General features: G+C 40.1%; 2 protein-coding genes across 8 annotated transcripts in view; one reads left to right on the plus strand and one right to left on the minus strand.

Moving 5' to 3' along the window:
* DOCK2 (dedicator of cytokinesis 2) overlaps positions 1-22,294 on the plus strand; it is a 509,152-nt gene that overhangs the window by 228,439 nt on the left and 258,419 nt on the right. The gene's annotated exons all lie outside the window — the stretch shown is intronic.
* Positions 15,897-22,294, minus strand: part of INSYN2B (inhibitory synaptic factor family member 2B) — a 34,357-nt gene continuing 27,959 nt past the window's right edge. Inside the window, exon 3 of one of the 2 annotated variants that reach the window (XM_039483825.1) lies at positions 15,897-19,108. In XM_039483825.1, coding sequence (XP_039339759.1) covers positions 18,922-19,108 — 187 coding nt within the window. In that variant the 3' untranslated portion in view covers positions 15,897-18,921. Of the gene's footprint in view, positions 19,109-19,711; positions 19,903-22,294 lie in introns of those variants that run through there. The other variant, XM_039483826.1, reaches the window with a different exon arrangement.

The following is a 22,294-nucleotide window of genomic DNA, read 5'->3' on the forward strand; positions in this document are numbered from 1 at the left end:
TTTGTTTACATTGTGAAAGAATGGTACAAACAAGAGAAATCGACTATACAGGGGAAATACTCAAAGTGATTCTAGTGAGTGACGCCATTGCACAGAGGGAACAAATGGGAAAAGCCATTTTCTTTTTCACTAATCTCTTTCAACTACACTAATTAAGCACTACTTGTAAACACAGCAAGTTAAAACATTTCATACAAAAGCCTGAGTAAGCCAAAGGTATCCCTTTAGATTTTGATCTCAACTTTGGAGGGGAAAAAAAGATGTGTAGACAAGTTTACACATTTTATTTAAAAATGTAATAAATGCAATAAAAATATCTAATAAAAGTAAATGCTTCCCTGCAGTGTTTGAAAAAGCTACATTGCAGCGTAAAGAAATCAACTGTGAAACAAACTGTAAATGAACAGAAAGTGACTTTATTCTCTTATGTGTGTTTTTCTGAGCTTGGTTACTGAAAATCAAATAGGAAAAAAGGGTGATGAGGAAATTGGATTTAAATTTTGTTTTGGTGTAACAAGGGTGTCACTAGCTGCATTGTTAAGGACATTAGTTTACTTGCATGATATAATTTTAGGTGAACAGTGTCGCTTTAATTTTGTAGTCATGGAGCTCCAATGACCTAATACCAAATGTAGTGTGGACACTTCCCCCTGTAAACGTGCAGAGTTACTGTGACACTTATATTGCTAGTATTATGGAACTAGGAAGACACAATTTTAAGTGACTAATTTTGCCCCGTTATTCCTAGTGTCGTAATGAACCAAATGAAAGTCAGTCATCACAGCAAAAATTGATGGGAATATAAAAAGTTTAAATGCCTCCTGGTTCCCTTGTCCATGTGTGCAGAGAATGTAAAAAAAAAAAAGTCAGAACAAGTAAAAAGCTTGTTAGAAACTATTTGTGACAAGAAATTTTAAAAGGGAACATCATGTTCTTTTAAAAGAAAATATTCAATGCTGTTAATTAAAAGAAAAGATTTAGTTATAGCAGACGTAGAGGGATGTCCACATGTCATTGTTCTGTGAAAGACAAACAGTTGCTAAAGTATAACACTAAAGAAAATGAGTAAATCTTTAACACCCAGATTTTAAAAAGTATTTAGGCATCACTGCACGCAGCATTGCAATGCTTAACTGAGTTAGGGGTGTAAATTCCATTCACTGTCAATGGGATTAAGAGCCTAAATCTCTTTTGAATATGAGATTTTTGACTCCTAAATCAGTGATGAGTGCAACAACTCCTAAATACCTTTTAAAAATCAGGGGGCTACATCCTTCCTTTTAAGGCAAAATTGTCAGTGAGAGTGAGGGCCTCAGTCAGGAGTGTAGGATTTTGCCTGGGAATGTTTTGATATAATTTAAATGAAAAAAAAAGTTTTAGATTTAAACACTGTCTACCTCTGTGTGAACCCAAATGTGACAGCATCAGGCTGGTGTCCCTCCAACAATAAAACATGGAATTAGAAATGGATCCAGGCCCTTTTCACTATCCATGTTTAGATAAATTGAAAAAGTAAACCACACAAATGTGGAAAATATAGATTTTAAAATGCCCTTTGGGTCAGTTCTGTCCTAGGTTCAACTTGATTGGGTGTAAATGGAGTTACAGCTAGGATGAATTTGTCCTTTTTGCTTTAAATTTAATGGGGGTGATAACAGACTTGTAAGTGATTTTTTTTATACTTGAAAAATGAAATTTGCTTTCAAAGCGTCTTCAGAGATCAAATAGCCTGCAGTATAAATGCATGGAGTATGAGTAAAAAGGGTCACTATTTAGATCAGACACAGACTTCTTAAAATGATTTCTGGTTGCTTTTATAGTCTGGCAGCTAGAATAAGGTGAATCAGACACCACTTGCTGTAGATTTTGTCTTTTTTATTAGAGGTTGGTTGCTAGTCAATCTGTGTGACACTTCCATCCCTGCTGGCACCTGTAGTATTAGATATACATAGAGTCAGATACCATAAACAGTATCTGTGGGGGGGGGGGGGGACACAGCTGAGAAGCTCCTTCTATCAGGTTGTCTGCTGCCCTCCTAACAGGTTCAAACCATGAACAGAGAATACTTGCTCCTAGGCATATATCGTTGTACCGTTCCTGAGAGAACACAATGGAATAATTTTAGAAAGCATCTTTTAATTTTGTGTCTGAGCCTTAAATAATGTTAGCTGGAAAATTGGAGAGAGACAAAAGAGAAATGGGAATATACTTAAAACCTTAAGATGAAAACCTATCCAGAGATCTGACACCTTCCATTCAATAAGTCATTTCATGAAAATGTTCAGATGATGTTATTAATACACCTTGGGCACTCCTTGAAATCTAATACTCAGTGAAAAGCTGGCATTAACTCAGTTTGACTCATCAGACTGATATCATTATGGTACCAGCAAACAAAAGCAGTAGGCTGGTAGCCATGGACACAATGGATAGACAAAAATAAACCCATGAAGTATGTAAATATTATTGTGCTAGGAACAAACTTGAAAACAAACAACTACTACATGTGAAAAAAAAAGGCTCTGGACTTCTCATTGTTATCAGGGCCGGTTCCAGGCACCAGTGCAGCAAGCGGGTGCTTGGGGCGGCACGTCCGGGTCTTCGGCTGCAATTCGGTGGCGGGTCCCTCAGTCCCTCTCACAGTGAAGGACCTGCGGCCGAATTGTCTCCGAAAAAGTGGCGGCGGTAGAACTTTTTTTTTTTTTCCCGCCGCTTGGGGTAGCAAAAACGCTGGAGCCAGCCCTGGTTGTTATTGTAACACACCAATGTTTTTTTTAAAAAGTTTTTATTGGAAGTGGGAGATAGAAAACTAAGCTGCTCTATAGCTTAAATAAAGAGTGAGATTGATCAGTTTCTATGTGTTTTTAACATTAGATCAGTGGTTCTCAACCTTTCAGGAGTCTGATTTGTCTTGCGTACCCTAAATTTCACCTCACTTTAAAACATATAGCAGATGGTATAGTGCTTACAAAAGCTTTTTTTCATTTTAAGATGGTAAGTCTGGAACTCAAAGCTTTCTTTGAAAAAATTCTACTGCCCGCATGCACAGGATGTTTTGTCTTCAAATGTTGATGCAAATGTGCTAGCTTCATACTGTTATTTGATAGAGTTCCTCCACAACGGAAACACAAAGCTTGAGATGAATTGCTATTTGTAGATGTAAATCCAAAAGCAGTATATTCCTTGCAGAACTCACTATGGGTTTATTTTCAGTCATTTTCATTTACTTACAATTTTGAATGTTGCTGCTACCGCTGCTTCCAGCTCCTCGTTTTAAAAATCTATCCATTTTTACATTGCAACCACATATACACCATGACACCTTCAATGTCATTTACATGCTTGCATGCATAAGTAAATGACCTAGAATGCATGCCTAATACAGTGCATATACACGTGGCCATATAAGATAGTATATAGAGCAGCATAAACAAGTAATCTGTGTGAAATTTTAATTTGTACTGACTTCAACGGGGCTGTTTAGGAAGCCTGATGTAAAAATAGGCAAATATCTAGATGAGTTGACATAACCCCAGAGCTACGCGTACCCCTATGAGAACCACTGCATTAGAGTACCACCACTATTTTTATCTATTGTTGCAGCAATTAGATTTTCAGGTGTAGTTTTTATTTTAATCTGTTGAGTCTTTTCTGCCTGTATCACTTACTTGCTGTGGCTGTTAGTCTCTCTGTGCTAATGTTTGCACATGGATGATAATACAGTCTGTCCTGCCTTTGTAAAGTGCTTGGAGAGTTATAAATGAAAATTAAGTTTAGAAAAATATAATTTCGCAGTATACAGTCCCATATTGCATGATCCCATATTATGTTTCATTCATTCATTCATTCATTCAGTGCACAGGAAGAACCTGATCTGGGGGTGAATCAGGATTGTGTAGTGAAGTTGTTTTTGGGATTCCTGCCTCGTTGGTTACAGAAGTTAGAAGGTCTGTAGTGACATGAAGCAGAGGATTGTGGGAAGGGAAAGGATGGTCTCATGGTTAGGGCAATTGAACTCCACCCTAGAAACTTGGATTCTATCCTGCTTCTGCCACTAAGTTCCTATCTGATGCTGAGCTAGTCTCTTATACTAAACTTTTCACAGGTGGTCACTTTGCATCTAATTAAAGGCTACATCATAATGCATATGCATGAGGGGCTGAATCAAGTTTGCATGAGCATTTTTCGTTCTGACATTTCCTATCTTGAGTGCTTGACTTTATAACATTTTAATCCTTAACTTTGTATTTCTTTTTTATTGTTTGGTTTGATAAGAACAACCTTAACTAATGCTAAAGCAGGTTTTTTGTTTGGGAATTTCTTGTGATCTAGAAAATATTTGTTTTGCTAAATCACTCGCTTGTCCTACAAAGTGGGTGAGGTAATATCTCTTTTGGACCAACTTCTGTTGGTGAGAGAGAGAAGCTTTCGAGCTACACAGAATTTTTTTGCCTGACCTGAAGAAGAGCTCTGTGGTCAGTTTTAAAGCTTTTCTCTCTCACCAAAAGAAGTTGTTCCATCCAATAAAAGATATTATTTCATCCACAATATCTCGCTAATATCCTGGGACCAACACATCACTTGTCCTACAGCATGCAGTGCTTTTGGCGTACAAGGAAAGAGATGACAGCCTGAAATTACATTCTTGGATTGAAAAAAAAACAGGAGTACTTGTGGCACCTTAGAGACTAACAAATTTATTTCAGCATGAGCTTTCGTGAGCTAAAGCTCACTTCTTCGGATGCATAGAATGGAACACACAGACAGGAGATATTTATACATACAGAGAACATGAAAAGGTGGAAGTATGCATACCAACAGGCAGAGTCTAATCAATTGAGATGAGCTATCGTTAGCAGGAGGAAAAAAAACTTTTTGAAGTGATAATTAAGATGGCCCATAGAAGGTGTGAGGAGAACTTAACATAGGGAAATAGATTCAATTGGTGTAATGACCCAACCATTCCCAGTCTTTGTTTAAACCACAGTTAATTGTATCCAGTTTGCATATTAATTCAAGTTCAGCAGTTTCTCTTTGGAGTCTGTTTTTGAAGTTTTTTTGTTGCAAAATTGCCACCTTCAAGTCTGTCACTGAGTGGTTAGAAAGGTTGAAGTGTTCTCCCACTGGTTTTTGAATGTTATGATTCCTGATGTCAGATTTGTGTCCATTTATTCTTTTGCATAGAGACTGTCCGGTTTGGCCAATGTACATGGCAGAGGGGCATTGCTGGCACATGATGGCATATATCACGTTGGTAGATGTGCAGGTGTACGAGCCCCTGATGGTGTGTCTGATGTGATTAGGTCCTGTGATGGTGTCACTTGAATGGATATGTGGACAGAGCTGGCATCGGGCTTTATTGCAAGGATAGGTTCCTGGGTTAGTGTTTATGTTGTATGGTGTGCGGTTGCTGGTGAGTATTTGCTTCAGGTTGGGAGGCTGTCTATAAGCGAGGACTGGCCTGTCTCCCAAGATCTGTGAGAGTGAGGGATTGCTGATTTTGTCATGTACACTTAACATTTTAATAATCGTACCATTCCCTGTAGATAAAGCCCTTTATTTTCAGTTTTTACTGATTTTTATTCCTGGGTTTTGAAAAAGCATGTTTTTTTTCACTGACTTTCACCTCAATTTTGGACCACTCAGGTACATGAAAATACCGATTATGTTAAGAAAACCCAACACATTACATTAGGTAGATGTTTATTAATAATAAATTAGTCTAAGTGGAAAATGCGAGGATATTTGAAGTAAGGCAATGTAGTGGAAGATGCCCCACATATGCGCATGATAAACTACAGTTCATGAAATAAATCACAACATTAAACTGCTTTTACTTTCAATATTCTGACCTTTCTCTTTCTGTGTCCTCCCATCACAGTATTTACACCAATATTTACCCAGAAAATTGTGACATTAATTTTTTTGCACTGATTTTCACACATTTTATCATTTTTGTAATAAACACTGATAAATTCCTGGGAAATTTTAAACAAAATAAAAATCAGAAGTGAAGGGCCTTGTCTATAGAGCAGCTCAGTTTCAACTCAAGTAGTCATGGTGTTCTCTGGCTCTTATATTTTAGTGTTATTGATAACTAAACACACCAATACATTTATACATCAGACTAGAACTGAAAATGTATTGAAACAGGACTTTTTAACTTCCATAATCTTAACATGAAACAATAAAGTAGTTAGCGAAGTTCATGGAGCAGTTCACTATGCACATCAGATTTACGTGGGAAACGCTTACACTACAATCAGGGATGTTAATGCAGAATCCTAAGAGTATACAGGACATGAACTTCAGCCACCTTTTAGCCAATTTTGCTTGGCAAGGGTTTTTAAATGCTTCAAATTCTGAAATTGGAAACGTTTTAACCAACTCCAATTCTGAAGCAGTACAGCGTTGATTGCTTCTTATATAATCTCTGCTCTGAAATATTTCCTTGGTTAGAAGAAGTATTCCATGTCCTTGATGTCATCAGTGCTCTTCCTGCTTTTGAACAATTATGATCACATGATAAAAATCACTACCATCAGACAGAAGCATTTACTAAACTAAAATATTTCATTTTTAAAGGAAATTTTGAGTATGAATTACAATACATAACATTTCAGAGCTCAAACACACTGTGTGGATATGGTTTAGTTACTCTCTAAGTGACCCAGCTGTAGTCTGTGCATGGTCCGGGGCTGAGGCTATTCACTCCTGTATTTTAATCCTGACTCTGACCCTGACCCACTATGTTATCCTGGACATTTCTCCTAACAGCCTGTTTTATTTTTCCCATATTGAAAATGGGAATAATACTTATGTCACTAGCGCTTGTTTGCAAAAAATGTTGAAAACATTATAAAAATGGAAATACCATCAGTAATTTTATTTCCAGCATTTGACATAAAATTGTTGGAAGTTGGCAGATTATATTCCCCAAATGAATACCAAGAAATAAAAACACAGCACAATTACTACCATTTTTATTTAGTCACTGTAAGAAATGGAAACAGCTACTATAGCTAACCAGCGGTCTTCTTCCAGATATGGGCATATTTTTGTTTCTGATGCTGGTCCGCTGGAAAAAGTCATAGTGATTAAGGTTGATTGATGCCAAACAAAACACAAAGCAACACACTTCTCTTACTTGACCACACATAAGACAATACCTTGTATTACACATGTTAATAGTTCACAAAAAGAAAGCCAGAGACATTTGCCAAGTGGAGAACAAAAGGGAAAAATATATTTTACTTACAATCAAAAAACACTTTGCAAATCTTTGCCTTGATCCCATAACTCTGGTGCACAGAATCAGGGCTGCCCAGAGAGGGGGAGACAAGTGGGGCAATTTGTCCCGGGGCCCCAGGGGCCCCCATGGGAATATAGTATTCTATAATATTGCAACTTTTTTTTTTACCCCAGACCCCCTGAATCCTCTGGGTGGCCCTGCACAGAATTCCCTTTGACTCTAAAGGAGAATTAGGCAGTGTTTTTAACTTACTTTGTGGATCCAGGACTAAAGAGTTGAAACAATAACTATGATTTATACAATAAGTGGAAAGCAACTAAAAATTATACCTTAGTCAACTTACTGGCTCTCAGTGCATCTGACAGTCACATCTGTTTACTGACAGACAAATTCTTACTCCTGCAGAGTTAATAGTCATATGAAAGAGTAAACTGGATTTTATTCTGTCATCCACAAAATTGTCAGCTAAATTCGACTTTCAGAGCCTTTGTTACTGGTATAGATGCAAAGGGCAGAAAGCACAGCTTGGTTTTCATATTCCTGGTTAGGTTCGGAGAACAAACAGTTAAATAATTTTCTGACTTATTCTGTAAACTGGAAGAATTTGACATGAACACAATTAATATGGAGCTAAAATAATTTGGTAAGGGAGGATTAATAGGGAGCCCTACTGTGTCAGTTTTTCTGAGTCATTTTTTTCTTCTAATAATTGAACCTTAAATGTAGCAGTTAAGCTCTCTGTGGAACGGTAGGATTCTAAGGCCATTCTGTATATTAATTTACCATGAAAAAGAGAGAGAGCAAAGTTGCAGAGTACTTGAAAAATATAGGAAAATGATTTTTCCTCTGCTTTTGTTTATTTGAATATAAGTGATATTTGGATTTTAATATTACCCTTTCTATTTCATAATGTATCATATGTAGTTAAAAATAACTCATTCACAATAGGATAAATAAATGCAAACATTAAAACATTCAAAGCCAAGCATAACCCTGTAAAATTCACGGTGGCTAGAATTCTGCAGGGGTATGGAATTACCACATCCCACAAACATTTTTGATAGGGATGAAAGGGTTAATGTTCTGATGATGTGGCCCTTTTGGGGGGAGAGGAGAGGGAGGAGTATGATAGCTTTAGGCTGATTTTTTTTTCTTATTGTTCCTTGCCCGACTGTCATTCAAAGAGTAAGGGAAGACATTGCCTTGAGTGTAAGACTAGCTAATTGCATGCTGTGAGGTCCACTCAAGCGATTGTGAGAAAAGGTCGGTTTAGATGGAGGCAAACACTCCACTCAAGGGAAGAAGATGATGAGGGAAATTTGGTTTGGCACTCCGCAGCTGCTGCAGAGAATTATTATTTAAATACACAAGACAGCTTCAGTTATGGTGGTGTTGATCCTTGTCAGCTGCTTGGTAACTCCACCCGTAAACACTGAAACATGCATGAACAGTGGTTTGAAACTTTTAATGATAGAGAAACATGGTGTGTGATTTACTCTCTATCCTCTAAGTCTCTACATAAAATGCAGACTGCTTTCTGCTTGGAAGTATATAATGGTGCACTGAAAGTACAAATGAAGGAAATATTGAAAGACTACACATTGACCTTGTTTAGGTGAACAAAAATAAGGTAGCCTTGAATATCACCATGTACATTTTAAATATTTCATGTAGTAGTTCTACAGAACTACTTTGTTTTTCTTCACATTAAGTAATAAAGATCAGGTAAAAGTGATTATATTTTATAGCAGGGTCTACAAACTTCCGCTCTACACCAAACAGAACAATGGCAGTAATCTTAATAAAAATGGCATCTTTATGTCATGCTACTGCTAGCACAGTCCCCAGATCTTTCTCATTTTACATTAATTCAGTGTTACATCTGTACTGAACTGCTGAAAGCCACTACTTTGATATATAATTCAGAGCACTACATACATTAGCATTACAACAAATAATGTCACAGACTTCAATATTGCTTTATATGGCAAATTTCACTCTGAGTTAATGTTCTTCACAGACCCAATGAGAGAGAGTGAGAGGGTACCAAGTAGTCCTGTTTGCATGTAATGGAGGAAATGATTTAATCAAGGCAGAGCATCCAACATCAACTGAGGAGTTGCAGGTGTTCCAACCCTAGTTTGGAAGAACAATTACTACCTCTATTATGTTTTATGTAACCCTTCTGCCCATCTGAGTTGGCAGCAACAAGGGCCGAGTTCAGTATCTAGGGGTTCCGTTTCAATAATGCAATGCAAAACTGGCTTGAACCCCCACCCAGTGACCTGAGACAATTACAATACCCCCCCCCCGGGTGCCTCTAAGAGGCAATACTTCCTCCCCTCTCACAAGCATGGAGTCTGAGTGTAGCAAAATCCTTTTAATAAAGGAGGGAAACAATGCGGCTTTATGTTGGGGAAACACCACAACCAGGATTCATAACAAACAGGAGGTCAGACTCACTAGGTGATCACAATGGTTCTTTCTGGCCTTGGAATCTATGAATGTATGTATGGAACCCTTGCATAGAAGTCTCAGGAAATTTCCTGGTGGCAAGTCACAGCCCTCTATTGAAAAGTCAAATGACTAATGACAAGCTGTATGTTGATGGGGGAGTAGGAAGCAGGGATTGCTCCCTGTGTTGCGCAGGAAGAAGGTTAATTTGCAGACAAGCCTGGCTTAAGCAGGAAAAACAGCTAGTAGCTCAGCTCTCTCGGTGTCTTTGAAACTGTCAATTTATTTTGCCTAGTTGTCTTTGCCTACTGCCAGCCTTTAGAGACACAAACACTACACTGCACTGCTACAAACTAGGGACCAAATGGCTAGGCAGCAGTTCTGCAGAAAAGGATCTAGGGGTTACAGTGGACGAAAAGCTGGATATGAGTCAACAGTCTGTCCTTGTTGCCAAGAAAGCTACAACATTTTGGGCTGTATAAATAGGATCAAGGGACATGATCATTCCCCTCTATTTGACATTGGTGAGGCCTCATCTGGAGTAGTGTGTCCAGTTTTGGGCCCCACACTACAAGAAGGATGTGGAAAAATTGGAAAGAGTCCAGCGGAAGGCAACAAAAATGATTAGGGAGATGGAGCCACATGACTTATGAGGAGAGGCTGAGGGGACTGGGATTGTTTAGTCTGCAGAAGAGAAGAATGAGGAGGGATTTGATAGCTGCTTTCAATAACCTGAAAGGGGTTTCCAAAGAGGATGGATCTAGACTGTTCTCAGTGGTACCAGATGACAGAACAAGGAGCAATGGTCTCAAGTTGCAGTGTGGGAGGTTTAGGTTGGATATTAGGAAAAACTTTTTCACTAGGAGGGTGGTGAAGCACTGGAATGGGTTACCTAGGGAGGTGGTGGAATCTCCTTCCTTAGAGGTTTTTAAGGTCAGGCTTGACGAAGCCCTGGCTGGGATGATTTAGTTGGAGATTGGTCCTGCTCTGAGCAGGGGGTTGGACTAGATGACCTCCTGAGGTCCCTTCCAACCCTGATATTCTATGATTCTATGAGCAAAAGACCCACCCCCAAGTAAGTTTGTCAGGATCCTTTTCCCCTCCGGGTCCAACAACCCAAAAGATCACCCCAAAAGTCCAACACCTCAAAAGTCTCTTAAGTCCAGCAACCCAAAAATCACCCAAAAGACTCTGTCCCTGGTCAGTGCAGCCCCAGAGTTCAAACATTTATCTGCAGAGTTTTACCCACTCAGCCTGGGGGGATATGGGAGGGAAGGGGCATACGGGGTGTTAAGGGGCACCTTACATGGTCCGAGGCCTCTCCCTTGGGTTCTGCTGCAGGCTTCACCATGAGCCATTCCACTCCACCAGCCATCCCGTGAGCTGCTCCAGACATCCCACGAACTGCCCTGTTCCACCCCGCTTCATTCATCATTCTGTGGGCCACTCCAACCATCTTGCAAACTGCTCAGCTCTGCCAGCCGCTTAGCAATATCTTCAGGCTCCCCCACTAGTTAACACAGCACTCAGTGAGCTCAGCCCTTAGTAATTTTAGCTCTTTAGTGATTTCAGCTTGTAGTAGGGGAGCCCCAGTGCTAGTGCACTATTGGCCCAAAGTGAATTCAGCACAGCAGCCTGTAACTAGGCTCTTAATGGAATCAAAATTAGCTCTGCTATTCGACAGTGGAGAGGAGAAGGTACAATTGGTGTTTCAGGCCCTTAAAAGGTGTCCATACCATCAGGCACAAATACCTGTCCCCAGCCTCTCTCAGTTCCCTGAGTTTTGGAACCCATGACCCTTGTCTAGCGAGTGCTACTTTGTTGATGGTGAGTCCCTCTGTCATAAAATATTTCCACTGGTCTTGATTCACATAATCAGGGTAACAAAACTTTATTCTTCCTGTCCCAATAACAGTGAAACTAGGGATCCCAGAGCAGCCAAAGTAACCATTTGGGTGGCTGTGATCCCATGCTAGGCGGGATGGGTGTGCCTATGCAAACAAGACCAGCCCCTGAAGTTCTTTTCCACAACTAAAAGGGTGTCATCAGGAGGAGGGAGAAAACTTGTTCACCTTAGCCTCTAATGATAGAACAAGAAGCAATGGGCTTAAACTGCAGCAAGGGAGATTTAGGTTGGACATTAGGAAAAAGTTCCTTACTGTCAGGATAGTTAAACACCGAAATAAATTGCCTAGGGAGGTTGTTGAATCTCCATCTCTGCAGATATTTAAGAGTAGGTTAGATAAATGTCTATCAGGGATGGTCTAGACAGTATTTGGTCCTGCCATGAGGGCAGGGGACTGGACTCGATGACCTTTCAAGGTCCCTTCCAGTCCTAGAGTCTATGAATCTATGAAACTCACCACAGTTCACCACCAGATGTCAGGATAGAGCTCATCCTGACTCTGCTTACATTCCTATCCAGGAACTTGGGATGTGCTTATCATTTAAGCATCTAGGTATGTTTGCACTCTATCCAGATTTAAAACCCCAGTTCTGAATGTGAAGTGGTCATTATTGTTTCTTTTCCAAATAACACTTCATCTGAAGTGCATAAGACCAGGGAAAACATTCATTATAGCTTTGCTGTTGACCAGCCACCAAATGATTAGCAAGTCTTTATTAGACATGTCCCTATCCACATAATAGCTGTTGCCAGTCCAGCAATCAAGGTTTTGATTTTTATTACTAATTTCAGGTTAGTGGAATGTCATTTTAAATAGTTCAGTTTCATAACTCATTCATTTTCATCTCTCTGGTGGTAACCTCCCTCAAAACCTCATGAAGTTTATCAGTGAGCATGTTTCTCTTATGATCTTCCCCAATCTTACTGAATACTGAAACTCCAGAGGAGAAAAAAAAGGTAAGTAAATAGTTATCCAGATAAACAGGTTATCTATTATACATTGCCTATCACCTCAGAGTTACCTGAAGAAATGCATTTCTACAGCAAACAGCTATTTATGAAGATGCTCAGCTGCCTTTGGTTAGTGACATTACAGAGAACCTATGTAAGAATCTGACACTAACTGTCCAAGTTGCATCTGTTGAGAAGACAATTTTTATGGGTAATAACTTACCTGGACAGTCCCCTTTCTATGTGGGTTTCAGCCATTAGCATGTCTGGAAGTAAGGATCTTGAACAAAGTGGGGCATTGGCATGTTATTTGTTAAGGAGTTCTCACTTTTTTCTTGGGTGGAGAGGAAAGTTAAGGAGAGGACATGAGAGAAGATCATGAGAGAGCAAAACTTTCCAGATCTTTTATTCGGAACATTCTTGACCCATACATCCTTCTAAGATTTGGTGGCCTTCTGCACCTCATCAGTTGTAACCCACACACCTCCTGGGTATGGTGTTCTGTCCCCTCTAGTGGCACTGAGACCACTTAGAGATTAACAATTCTGCTACAGCCTTAGCTAGGGGCCATATGGCTTTTAGCTCATACAGCAGAGGCTTATACACTACTCCAAATGTCCCAGGTTCGAGCCTGTCCTCTGACAACTGGGGTGGTGTTATACAGTCTCTATCATCCCCTTATTTCACACCTTTGCTTCATACTGGGAGATCAAAAAGGTGCATTCTTTAGAACCATAATGTGACTGGCATAGTACACATCACTGTTCACAAGTTATAACCAGAGCAAGAATTTGCAAAGCTAAAATGGTTGATAATACAGTGTGATATATTTTGAAGTGTGAAAATCCAGTACAATAAACCACTGAGAGCTGAAATTCTCCTTCCCTATCTGGAGCAGTGGTTCTCAACCTTTCCAGACTACTCTACCCCTTTCAGAAGTCTGATTTGTCTTGGGTACCCCAAGTTTCACTTCACTAAAAAACTACTGGATTACAAAATCAGACTTAAAATTACAAAAGTATCACAGCACACTATTACTGAAAAAATGCTGACTTTCTCATTTTTACATTATAATTATAAAATACATCAATTGGAATATAAATATTGTGCTTACATTTCAGTGTATAGTATATAGAGAAGTATAAACAGGTCATTGTCTATGTCAGGGGTCTCAAACTCAATTTACCTTAGGGCCAGTGCCAGTCCTCAAATCCTCCCAGCAGGCCAATGCCGCTCATGCCACCCAGAACCTGCCCCCCAAAAGCTCTGCCCCCCACTTGCCTAAGGCTCTGGGACAGAGTTTGGGCAGGGAGGAGGTCTGGGGTAGGGGATTGGAGTGCAGGCTCTGGGAGGTAGTTTGGGGGCTGGGGGTGTGGGGAAGGGGTTCAAGCCCTGGGAGGGAGTTTGGGGGTGTGAGGGGGGTGTGGGAAGAGGGTGCAGACTCTGGGAGGGAATTTGGGGGCCGTGGGTTGTGGGGAGGGGGTGCGGGCTCTGAGATGGAGTTTGGGGAAAGGAGCGGGTGTGGGGACCAGGTGTGGACTCTGGGAGGGAGTTTGGGGGCTCAGGGTGGGGGTAGGGACAGGGCGCAGGCTCTGTGAGGGAGTTTGGAGGTGGGAGGGTGTGTGTGGGAAGACGATGGGGATGCAGGCTCTGGGAGAGGGACGGGGGTGCAGCGTTTACCTGGGGCTCCAAGGCGGGGTGGGCTGGAGGGTCTCTGCACGCTTCTGCCCCCAAGTCACCACCCCCGCAGTGTCCCACTACGCTGCTGGGGCCTCTGAGGGGGTAGCACCCAGGGGCAGCAGGTGGGGCCAAGGGAGAGACCCAGCCTCAAAAGTGCTGGAGCCCCACAGGCCGCAGATGGCCCATGAGCTGGGAGTTTGAGACCCCTGGTCTATGTGAAATTTTAGTTTTCACTTACTCCGCTAGTGCTTTTTATGTAGTTTGTTGTAAAACTAGTCAAATATCTAGATGATTTGATGTACCCCTGGGAATCTCTATGTACCCTCAGGGGTACGTGTACCCCTGGTTGAGAACCACTGACCTAGAGTATCAAATTAATATTAATCTATAAAGGATACTATGCCCGATTCTTTTCCAAGAGCAATCTTTCATTTCCTCTGTACTCCCCCTAAATGTTTATTAATTGAGTCTTGAAACCAAAAAAAAATAAGTTGGTTTATTGCAAAAGATAATATTCCATTAAAACAGTCTAGAAATTTACAAAACATTACATTTGATTATTACATTTCATTAGGAAGGTGCTCTGTATTTGAGCTAGCATAATTACCAAGTCTTGTGACTGTTCATAGGACAACTGTATTTTTTATTGAACTACAGGGGGGAAAAAAAACTTCATAACCTTTGTAACCTATGTCATACCAGATTCAGGATTCTATTCATACATTTTGTTTTGTTTTTAAAAAAAGAAATAGATTGACTTTCTCTGTAAAACAGAGTAACTTCAAGTACAGTAATTTTGGTATATATAATGTCATATACTGTACAGTATTTTACAAAGAGCTTGGTGTATTTCTCACATAAATCTATCAATTTTTTCATAATAGCCTACTTTATTTTTGTATACCAATGTTATCAAATGGGATCATTCTGTGTGTGTGTGTTTTACTCCTCTTATGGGAGCTACTTTGGAACACTACACAGTAGAATGTTATGGTGTAGAATCTTTTCTGCCCAACATTAATAGTTTTGTTATCTACAAATCTATATATTTGTAGTCTAATCCTGATGTTACACAACTGAGCAGTATGTCTCTGGAGTCATCTGTTCTCCTTTTTCTTATCTGATGCATTGTAATGGAAAGTCACACATCACATTTTGTCGTAGTTGTGTCACACATGCCCACTGGAGGATCTAAAGTACCTATTTGTAACCTGGTAATATGTTTTATTTATGTTGTCAATTTCTATGTTCAGGCTAAACAAAACAGAGAAAATAGCAAAGGAGCAATTTGAGTGACTTTATATCTCTTTAGCTGTTTTCTGTAACATTAGACATAGCTGATGTATCTGTATGGCCTGGTCTACACTAAAAAGGGGGTTCGAATTAGGGTACGCAAATTCAGCTATGGGAATAGCGTAGCTGAATTCGAAGTACCCTAATTCGAACTACTCACCCGTCCAGACGCAGCGGGGTCGAACTCCGCGGCTCCCCCGTCGACTCCACCACCGCCGTTTGCAGTGGTGGAGTACCGGAGTCGACCGCGGCGCTTCCGGAGTTCGAACTATCGCGTCTAGATCAGACACGATAGTTCGAACTCCGAGAAGTCGAACTCACCGCGTCGACCCGGACAGTAAGTGTAGACTAGCCCTATGTCTGACACTTTTCCAGTGTGTTCACTAATAGAAACCACCCTTTTGAGTGTAATGCTATGGAATACTATTGCAATGTAGGAGCTAAATATTTAATTTTACAAAGAAATTCTATGAAGCGTAGACTATGTAGAAGTTTGTGTACAGTAGATGTACACATGCAGTATTGTACAATTTCATTGCACAAGTACGATGCCCGCTAAATTCTTTAGTGCAAGAGAAGCTTAGTTCTGCAGCTATAATTTTTTCTGTGTGATATATACAATTACATGATTTTGTCCTTCTTTTACTGTGAATGATAGTCAAGCTGTGCTTAAGACAGGTGTGGAATTAAATGGGCTAATTTAATATAACTTCTCCTGTACCCACAAATTGAGTGCAGAAAACACTATTCACGTCTAGAATGATGATGACAGAGAACTCCACCACAGGCTGGCAGTGCTAGCACACCCTGTAAACAGGTTTTGATACTGCTAGGAAATGGTTAAGTGGCTGCTGTTCACTCGCTGAGACAGTTGGTGCTTTACACCATCCTCATATAATGGAGATGGGAGTGATTGTTTAGAAAGAGAGTATCTATGGGATGAAAGATCATTAGGTAGGGAACCAAGCCTGAGGAGAAGGTGTGACTTGATCTTTGTCACTTTTATGTTAAATTCTGTGTTAAATTCTCTTGAATGAGCGAGTTTGGACTCAACAGAACGTGTGGACTGTGCTTGAATGAAAACTGGGAAGGAAATTGATTCATTCTCTCCCTCAGCAGCAGGCTGCAATAGGAACTGCTCTTGGTACAAAGAGCCCACTGGCCAAGATAAGAAGCAGATAATTCACCATGGTACTGTGTGTTTATTATTTTTTAAAAATGTGCATTTTAAAGAAAAAAATAACAAAGATTGAAACAAATCCCAAAGGGCTGGCAAGTGAAGAGTTAATTCTTTAGTAGAGGGGCTGCTTCTTCATTTTATGCTGTAAAGAAAAAAATAAACTCTGGGAGTGGAATATAGGACTGGTGATAGCTAAGTCTAATGGGCTTTCACCAAAGGTGCTAAGAGCCATGAAAACTGGAGACTGGGAGTGCAATTTTTAGCCTGGAGAGTTGTTATAGCTTTTGATACAGCTCATGGATGTCTCTTTACCATGAGACACTCAGAGTTCAAAACTAGTTGGCTAGAAGGAATGCTATGGTACATAAATAGACTCTTCTGTGTCTCTGTTATATAGACACACGGATACAGAGCCAGTATGGAAGAATACTATAGGCATGCCAGCATATAAGGTGTGTATTTAAATGGGTGTGATAGTGGTGTGCTCTAACAAGGGCTAAATTCTGACCCTACTTTCCTCTACAAATGCTTATTTAAGAGGGCTTATGGGTATAACTAGGTCACAGTTTTGCTACTAGAATGTAAAGGGAGGTTTTCCTTTGAAAAAGGTTCCAGTGAATGGCATTGTGGATTCATTGTCCTCAGTAACTTTCATATCTAATATGTTTAATTCTTTCTAATTCCCAGTCCTGAAAACTCTTACTCAGCTGAGTCATGCTAATTGCTTTACTTTCCATGCCTCATCACCTCTAAACAAAGACCAGTTATACCTAAGCAAGTCCTATTGTGCTATGGTTCTGCCCTTAATGACTCCTGTGCAATCTTATTACCTTCAGTGGTTTTGTGCAGGTATAATTGATTGTCCTTAATACCTGGAACTTATTAAATGGTTTTGCTGATGTACAACAATGAACAAAAGCTAACTTGTCCTCTTTCTTGGCATTACACAATAATATAAAATGAGTAAAAGAAACATGAGCACTTTTGTCACTAAAATAATAAGACTATACATCCTCCCCCAGGAATAAATCAGATGAGTAAGAACGTGCCATGTTAGTATATTAAAGTCTCTTTTCAGAGTGGGACTGCCCTATGCTCCGCCACCTATACTACTGTCAAGGCTTTGATGCTTGGTTATTAAATTTACTCTCCTGAACCTTTTCCTCTTTTTCTAAACATTTTTGCATGGAAAACAGTGTGAAATGCTATTTTTCTTGAAAAAAAAAGTTTAATTTTATATCTAGTTTTGACTAGTTGTCACAGCTATTTTTCTAAATTTTGAAAAATAGCTAAATTGAAATCTGCTCTATATTAACTTCTCTTAACATTTCTCTTAACACTAATCTGTATTAACATCAGAACATCAAAGTGTACATCTGGTTTGACCCCCTCTGGGATGCTATGAGTATGTTCTGTTGGATCAAAGAGGCGTGTGTTGGAGCATTTTGATGTAGTGTGAAGGATCTTAGATGCACAATGATACAAACAGAGATAGAGATGTTTTATAAAGCTATTGCTTTTTAGGAAAGGATGTTAATACATATGATCCCCCCCCCTGCAACCACAGTAAAATAATTGTTAATTTCTGAATAACACCAAGCAAAAAAAAATAGGAATCGTGTCCAGTCTTGGATGCTATAGATTTTTAACTCTTACACTAGTGTACAAATCAGTCACTTGTGCTATATATATATACAATCCATTGTATACATAATTTTAATGGGTTGTCTCCCTTGGAGAGGAAGTTTTCTTAAAATCTGTGTCCCACCCCACAGTTTTTGGTTGCACCACTGGGGACAAGATCAGGGAATGACTTTTAGGCCGTTTTGTTTGAAACTAAGCATGATGTGGGAATGCATATGGGAGCAGCTTCCTTTACTTTGATTGCCCTTGTTTTTATCAATTTAAATCACAACTTCAGCATTATTTGAATGTAAAAATTTTGCCTTCACGAAGCATATGAAGATGTCTTTTTGAATCAAAGAGATAGATTGCATCCCGTTTCAAAATACTCATGTCTTTATTCACTGATCTTGTTAAATGAGCAAATTCCATTCTAAGCTTTGGAGTTTTCAAATACCTTCTTAGACATTTTTTAGTTTTCTGTTTGTGGTTTCACAGTTGTACATATTAAAGCCTCTGTATATATGTTTTAATATCTTCTGAAATGTAGTCCTTCAATTCTGTATGTCAGCTAAAAGGCATTCACATCCACCAGAAGCATTTCTTTTTCACCTTTTTTGTTTTTCGTCTTAATTCCTGTTTCTCGGGAATTGGATGGTCAAGTGGTAATTTGGGGGCTGGAGCCGTGGCAGGAGTTTGCTCCACTTGATCCAGTGTTTTCAAAACCTGATGAAATCTGCCTTCTTGTTGTCTGAAGTCGTATTCCACACTATGGAATACATGGGAAAAATAAGTTAGTAAGTTGTAAATTACCAATTACAAGGAGAGAAATATGGAAAATATTTTTAGACTTTGTTACAAAGAATATTTCCTCTTTCACAGTTGACATGATAGAGGCTGACTCAAATTTAAACAATTGTAGGCTGTGCTGTTATGAGGTGGTCCTGTGTAGCAATTGTTACTCAAGAGAGTCATCTTTACTCACATGAGGTGAAGGTTGTGGGATTAGGCCCAAGGTCATTGATTCAGAAATTAAGTAAATGCAGAAATAAGAATAGCCCTTAAAAACCAAACCAGGATCAAGCAATCACAGCTAGGAGGTCTTATTCAATACAATTAGGCAACATTTTACTTCATTCCAATAACTATTCATGCATATGCTGCTTCATTCACCCATTTTTTTGCTTCTCAGATTATACAAACAAGAAAGAAAGCAAATTTGCCTACCATAGGTAGATACATTTATCTATATGTGTGTGTTTCCGTGTATATATAAACATTTTCCTAGAACAATTTAAAAATTACCGTAATAATGAAATTGACCCATACAATTGATCTTCAGTATGCTATTTAATTCATGGTAGCCCACGTGTTCCATAGTATGGAAAGGTTGCTAATGCTGATTACTTTTTTATTACAGTGTAAAATGAATTGTCACATAAAAGCCTGTTTAAACTGTCAGCAAGTTAAGTTTTCTAATGGTGTTTTTTTGTTTAATAGAAAATTGTGTTCTTGCTCCTGTGAGTGGGTGTCACTTGTCTTCAATGATTCTGCCTCATTGGGCTGCATTATTATTGATGAAGATGTCAAGGGTCACCTGCATGCATTAATAGTAAACAGCTTAACCATAAAACAGAATTGCTTCAACTTTACTATACTTTTCTAAATAAGTCATTTCTTGACTGATGTTTTTCTTCCCATATTCATTGGTAAATAAGAGTAGCCATTTGGTGCTGGTTGTCTTGAACACAAATGCCATACATTAAAATTCATGAGCAGCATACTAAATAGTCACCAAAAGAATCAAAATAACCTGTTTTATCATCAGTTTGTTGATTTAATACAACAGTACCGTATATTCCGGTGTATAAGATGACTTTCTATATTAAAAAACAACCCCCAAAAATCGGGGGTCATCTTATACGCCGGGTATAAAGAGCTGGCGGCTGGGATTTAAAAGGCTCTGTGCTCCCCGCCGCAGCAGACAGCCCAGAGCCCTCTGACTCTCCGCCGCGGCTGGGATTTAAAGGGCTCTGGGCTCCCCGCCGCAGCGGGCAGCCCAGAGCCCTCTGATTCCCGGCCGTGGCTGGGATTTAAAAGGCTCTGGGCTCCCCTCTGCAGCGGGCAGCCCAGAGCCCTCTGACTCCCCGTCGCGGCTGGGATTTAAAAGGCTCTGGGCTCCCCGCCGCAGCGGGCAGCCCAGAGCCCTCTGACTCCCCGCCGCGGCTGGGATTTGAAAGGCTCTGGGCTCCCCGCTGCAGCAGGCAGCCCAGAGCCCTCTGACTCCCGGCCGCGGCTGGGATTTAAAAGGCTCTGGGCTCCCCGCCGCAGCGGGCAGCCCAGAGCCCTCTGATTCCCGGCTGCGGCTGGGATTTAAAAGGCTCTGGGCTCCCCCCCTCGGAAGGGGGGGCCGTCTTATAGGGCGAATATAGGCCAAAGCCTATATTTTAACTGTAAAATTAGGGGGTCGTCTTATACGCCCCGTCGCCCTATACGCCGGAAAATACGGTATCTCCAAAAGGCCTCAGTCATGATCAAGGTTTTATCATGCTAAGTATTATAAAAAAATAAATTACCTGCTATGGTTTCTGCCATGAAGTGTTTACACTAAAATCTAGAGACCAAGCACAACAAATGAATGTTACTAAAATCAGAGGGGAAGGAGAATGAGGATGAGGGTAAAAGTAATGAGAACATGGGTTTCTGTAGTCAGTGAGAGTTAGTTTGTGGTTCCAAACCAGTTAAAATCTAATTGTGGGTGTATGTTTCAGCTATTCCCAACTGGAAATTACCTGTAAATGTTAAGTTAGAAGAGGGTCTTGAGGAAGAATTTGAATGAGTATAGGACAGTGGCCTTGCAGACTAGTTCAGGGAAGATTTTTGTTTCACATAGGGAGTACAAAAGAAAACACACATGTCCTGGTAGGGAGTACTGGACATAGTCAATTCTGGTATCACTGGTAGAGTTGAGGGAGTGGGGGATGAGGATATGCAATAAGGCAAAAGAGTGAATAAGAGAGTAGCATAGCTGTGGATGCATTAAAAGTGAGGACAAGAAGACTACACTTGTGCGAGAGAAGAGGAGGAGCTGGTGGAAGGATTAAAATGGGCATAGGGAAAATCTAATGGTCCAAACCACAAGTGACAGATCATTTTAGTAGTTCCTCTTCGAATGGTCAGGAGGGGGAACAATATGGATGTTGGGGAGAGAAGATGACTTATAATCTTTTGCCAAATTGCCCTGCAATCATGGGTGCCTTACAGTGCCTTGATACTGAAGATCCTGGGGTGCTCACAATCAGCCCACAAGCATGCAGGTCATATCCTCAAGTGTCTGTCTGCTAGACAGCCCTGGTTCAGCAGCTCTGACCCCAGCATCCTGTCTACAGCCCCACTCTGGCTCACACCAGCCTTGGTTACAAGCAGCAAGGGGACCGCAACACACTCCCAGTCCCAAATTTTCCCAGAACCATGTGCTTTGCAATGTCCAACCCTCTCTTGGAGAGTTCAGGGAAATAATAAGGTTCTTTTGTTCCTCTAAAGATACACAAAGAACACCACAGCTTATTAACTGGAGTAAATTCACCCTTACATTTACATGAGTTGGTTTAAAATAAAAACAAAGAAAAACAAATGTATTGACAATAGAACACAGGGTAAGGGGTATCAAGTAAAAGGCATAAAGTTAGAGTTACAAGCAAATAAAAGTGAAAACATCAAAAAGTCTAAAACTTAATCTAGCAAGGTACAGGCTTTGTTCAAGATGGTTTCTCACCTATACTCAGTTTCCAGAGACTGACTCATCTTTCTCAGTTTGCAAGAGCTCTGTTCACTTTTGTCTGTGTAGTGATGAATGCCAAAGATAGCTTCTGTCTTTGCTTATATTTTCCCACCATCAATGACTTTGTTTAAAGAGGCAGGATTATCTCTTGCTGTTTTTCCCTTCCTGGGGGCT

The sequence above is a fragment of the Mauremys reevesii genome, linkage group 8, assembly GCF_016161935.1.
Source record: "Mauremys reevesii isolate NIE-2019 linkage group 8, ASM1616193v1, whole genome shotgun sequence".
Taxonomy (NCBI): domain Eukaryota; kingdom Metazoa; phylum Chordata; order Testudines; family Geoemydidae; genus Mauremys; species Mauremys reevesii.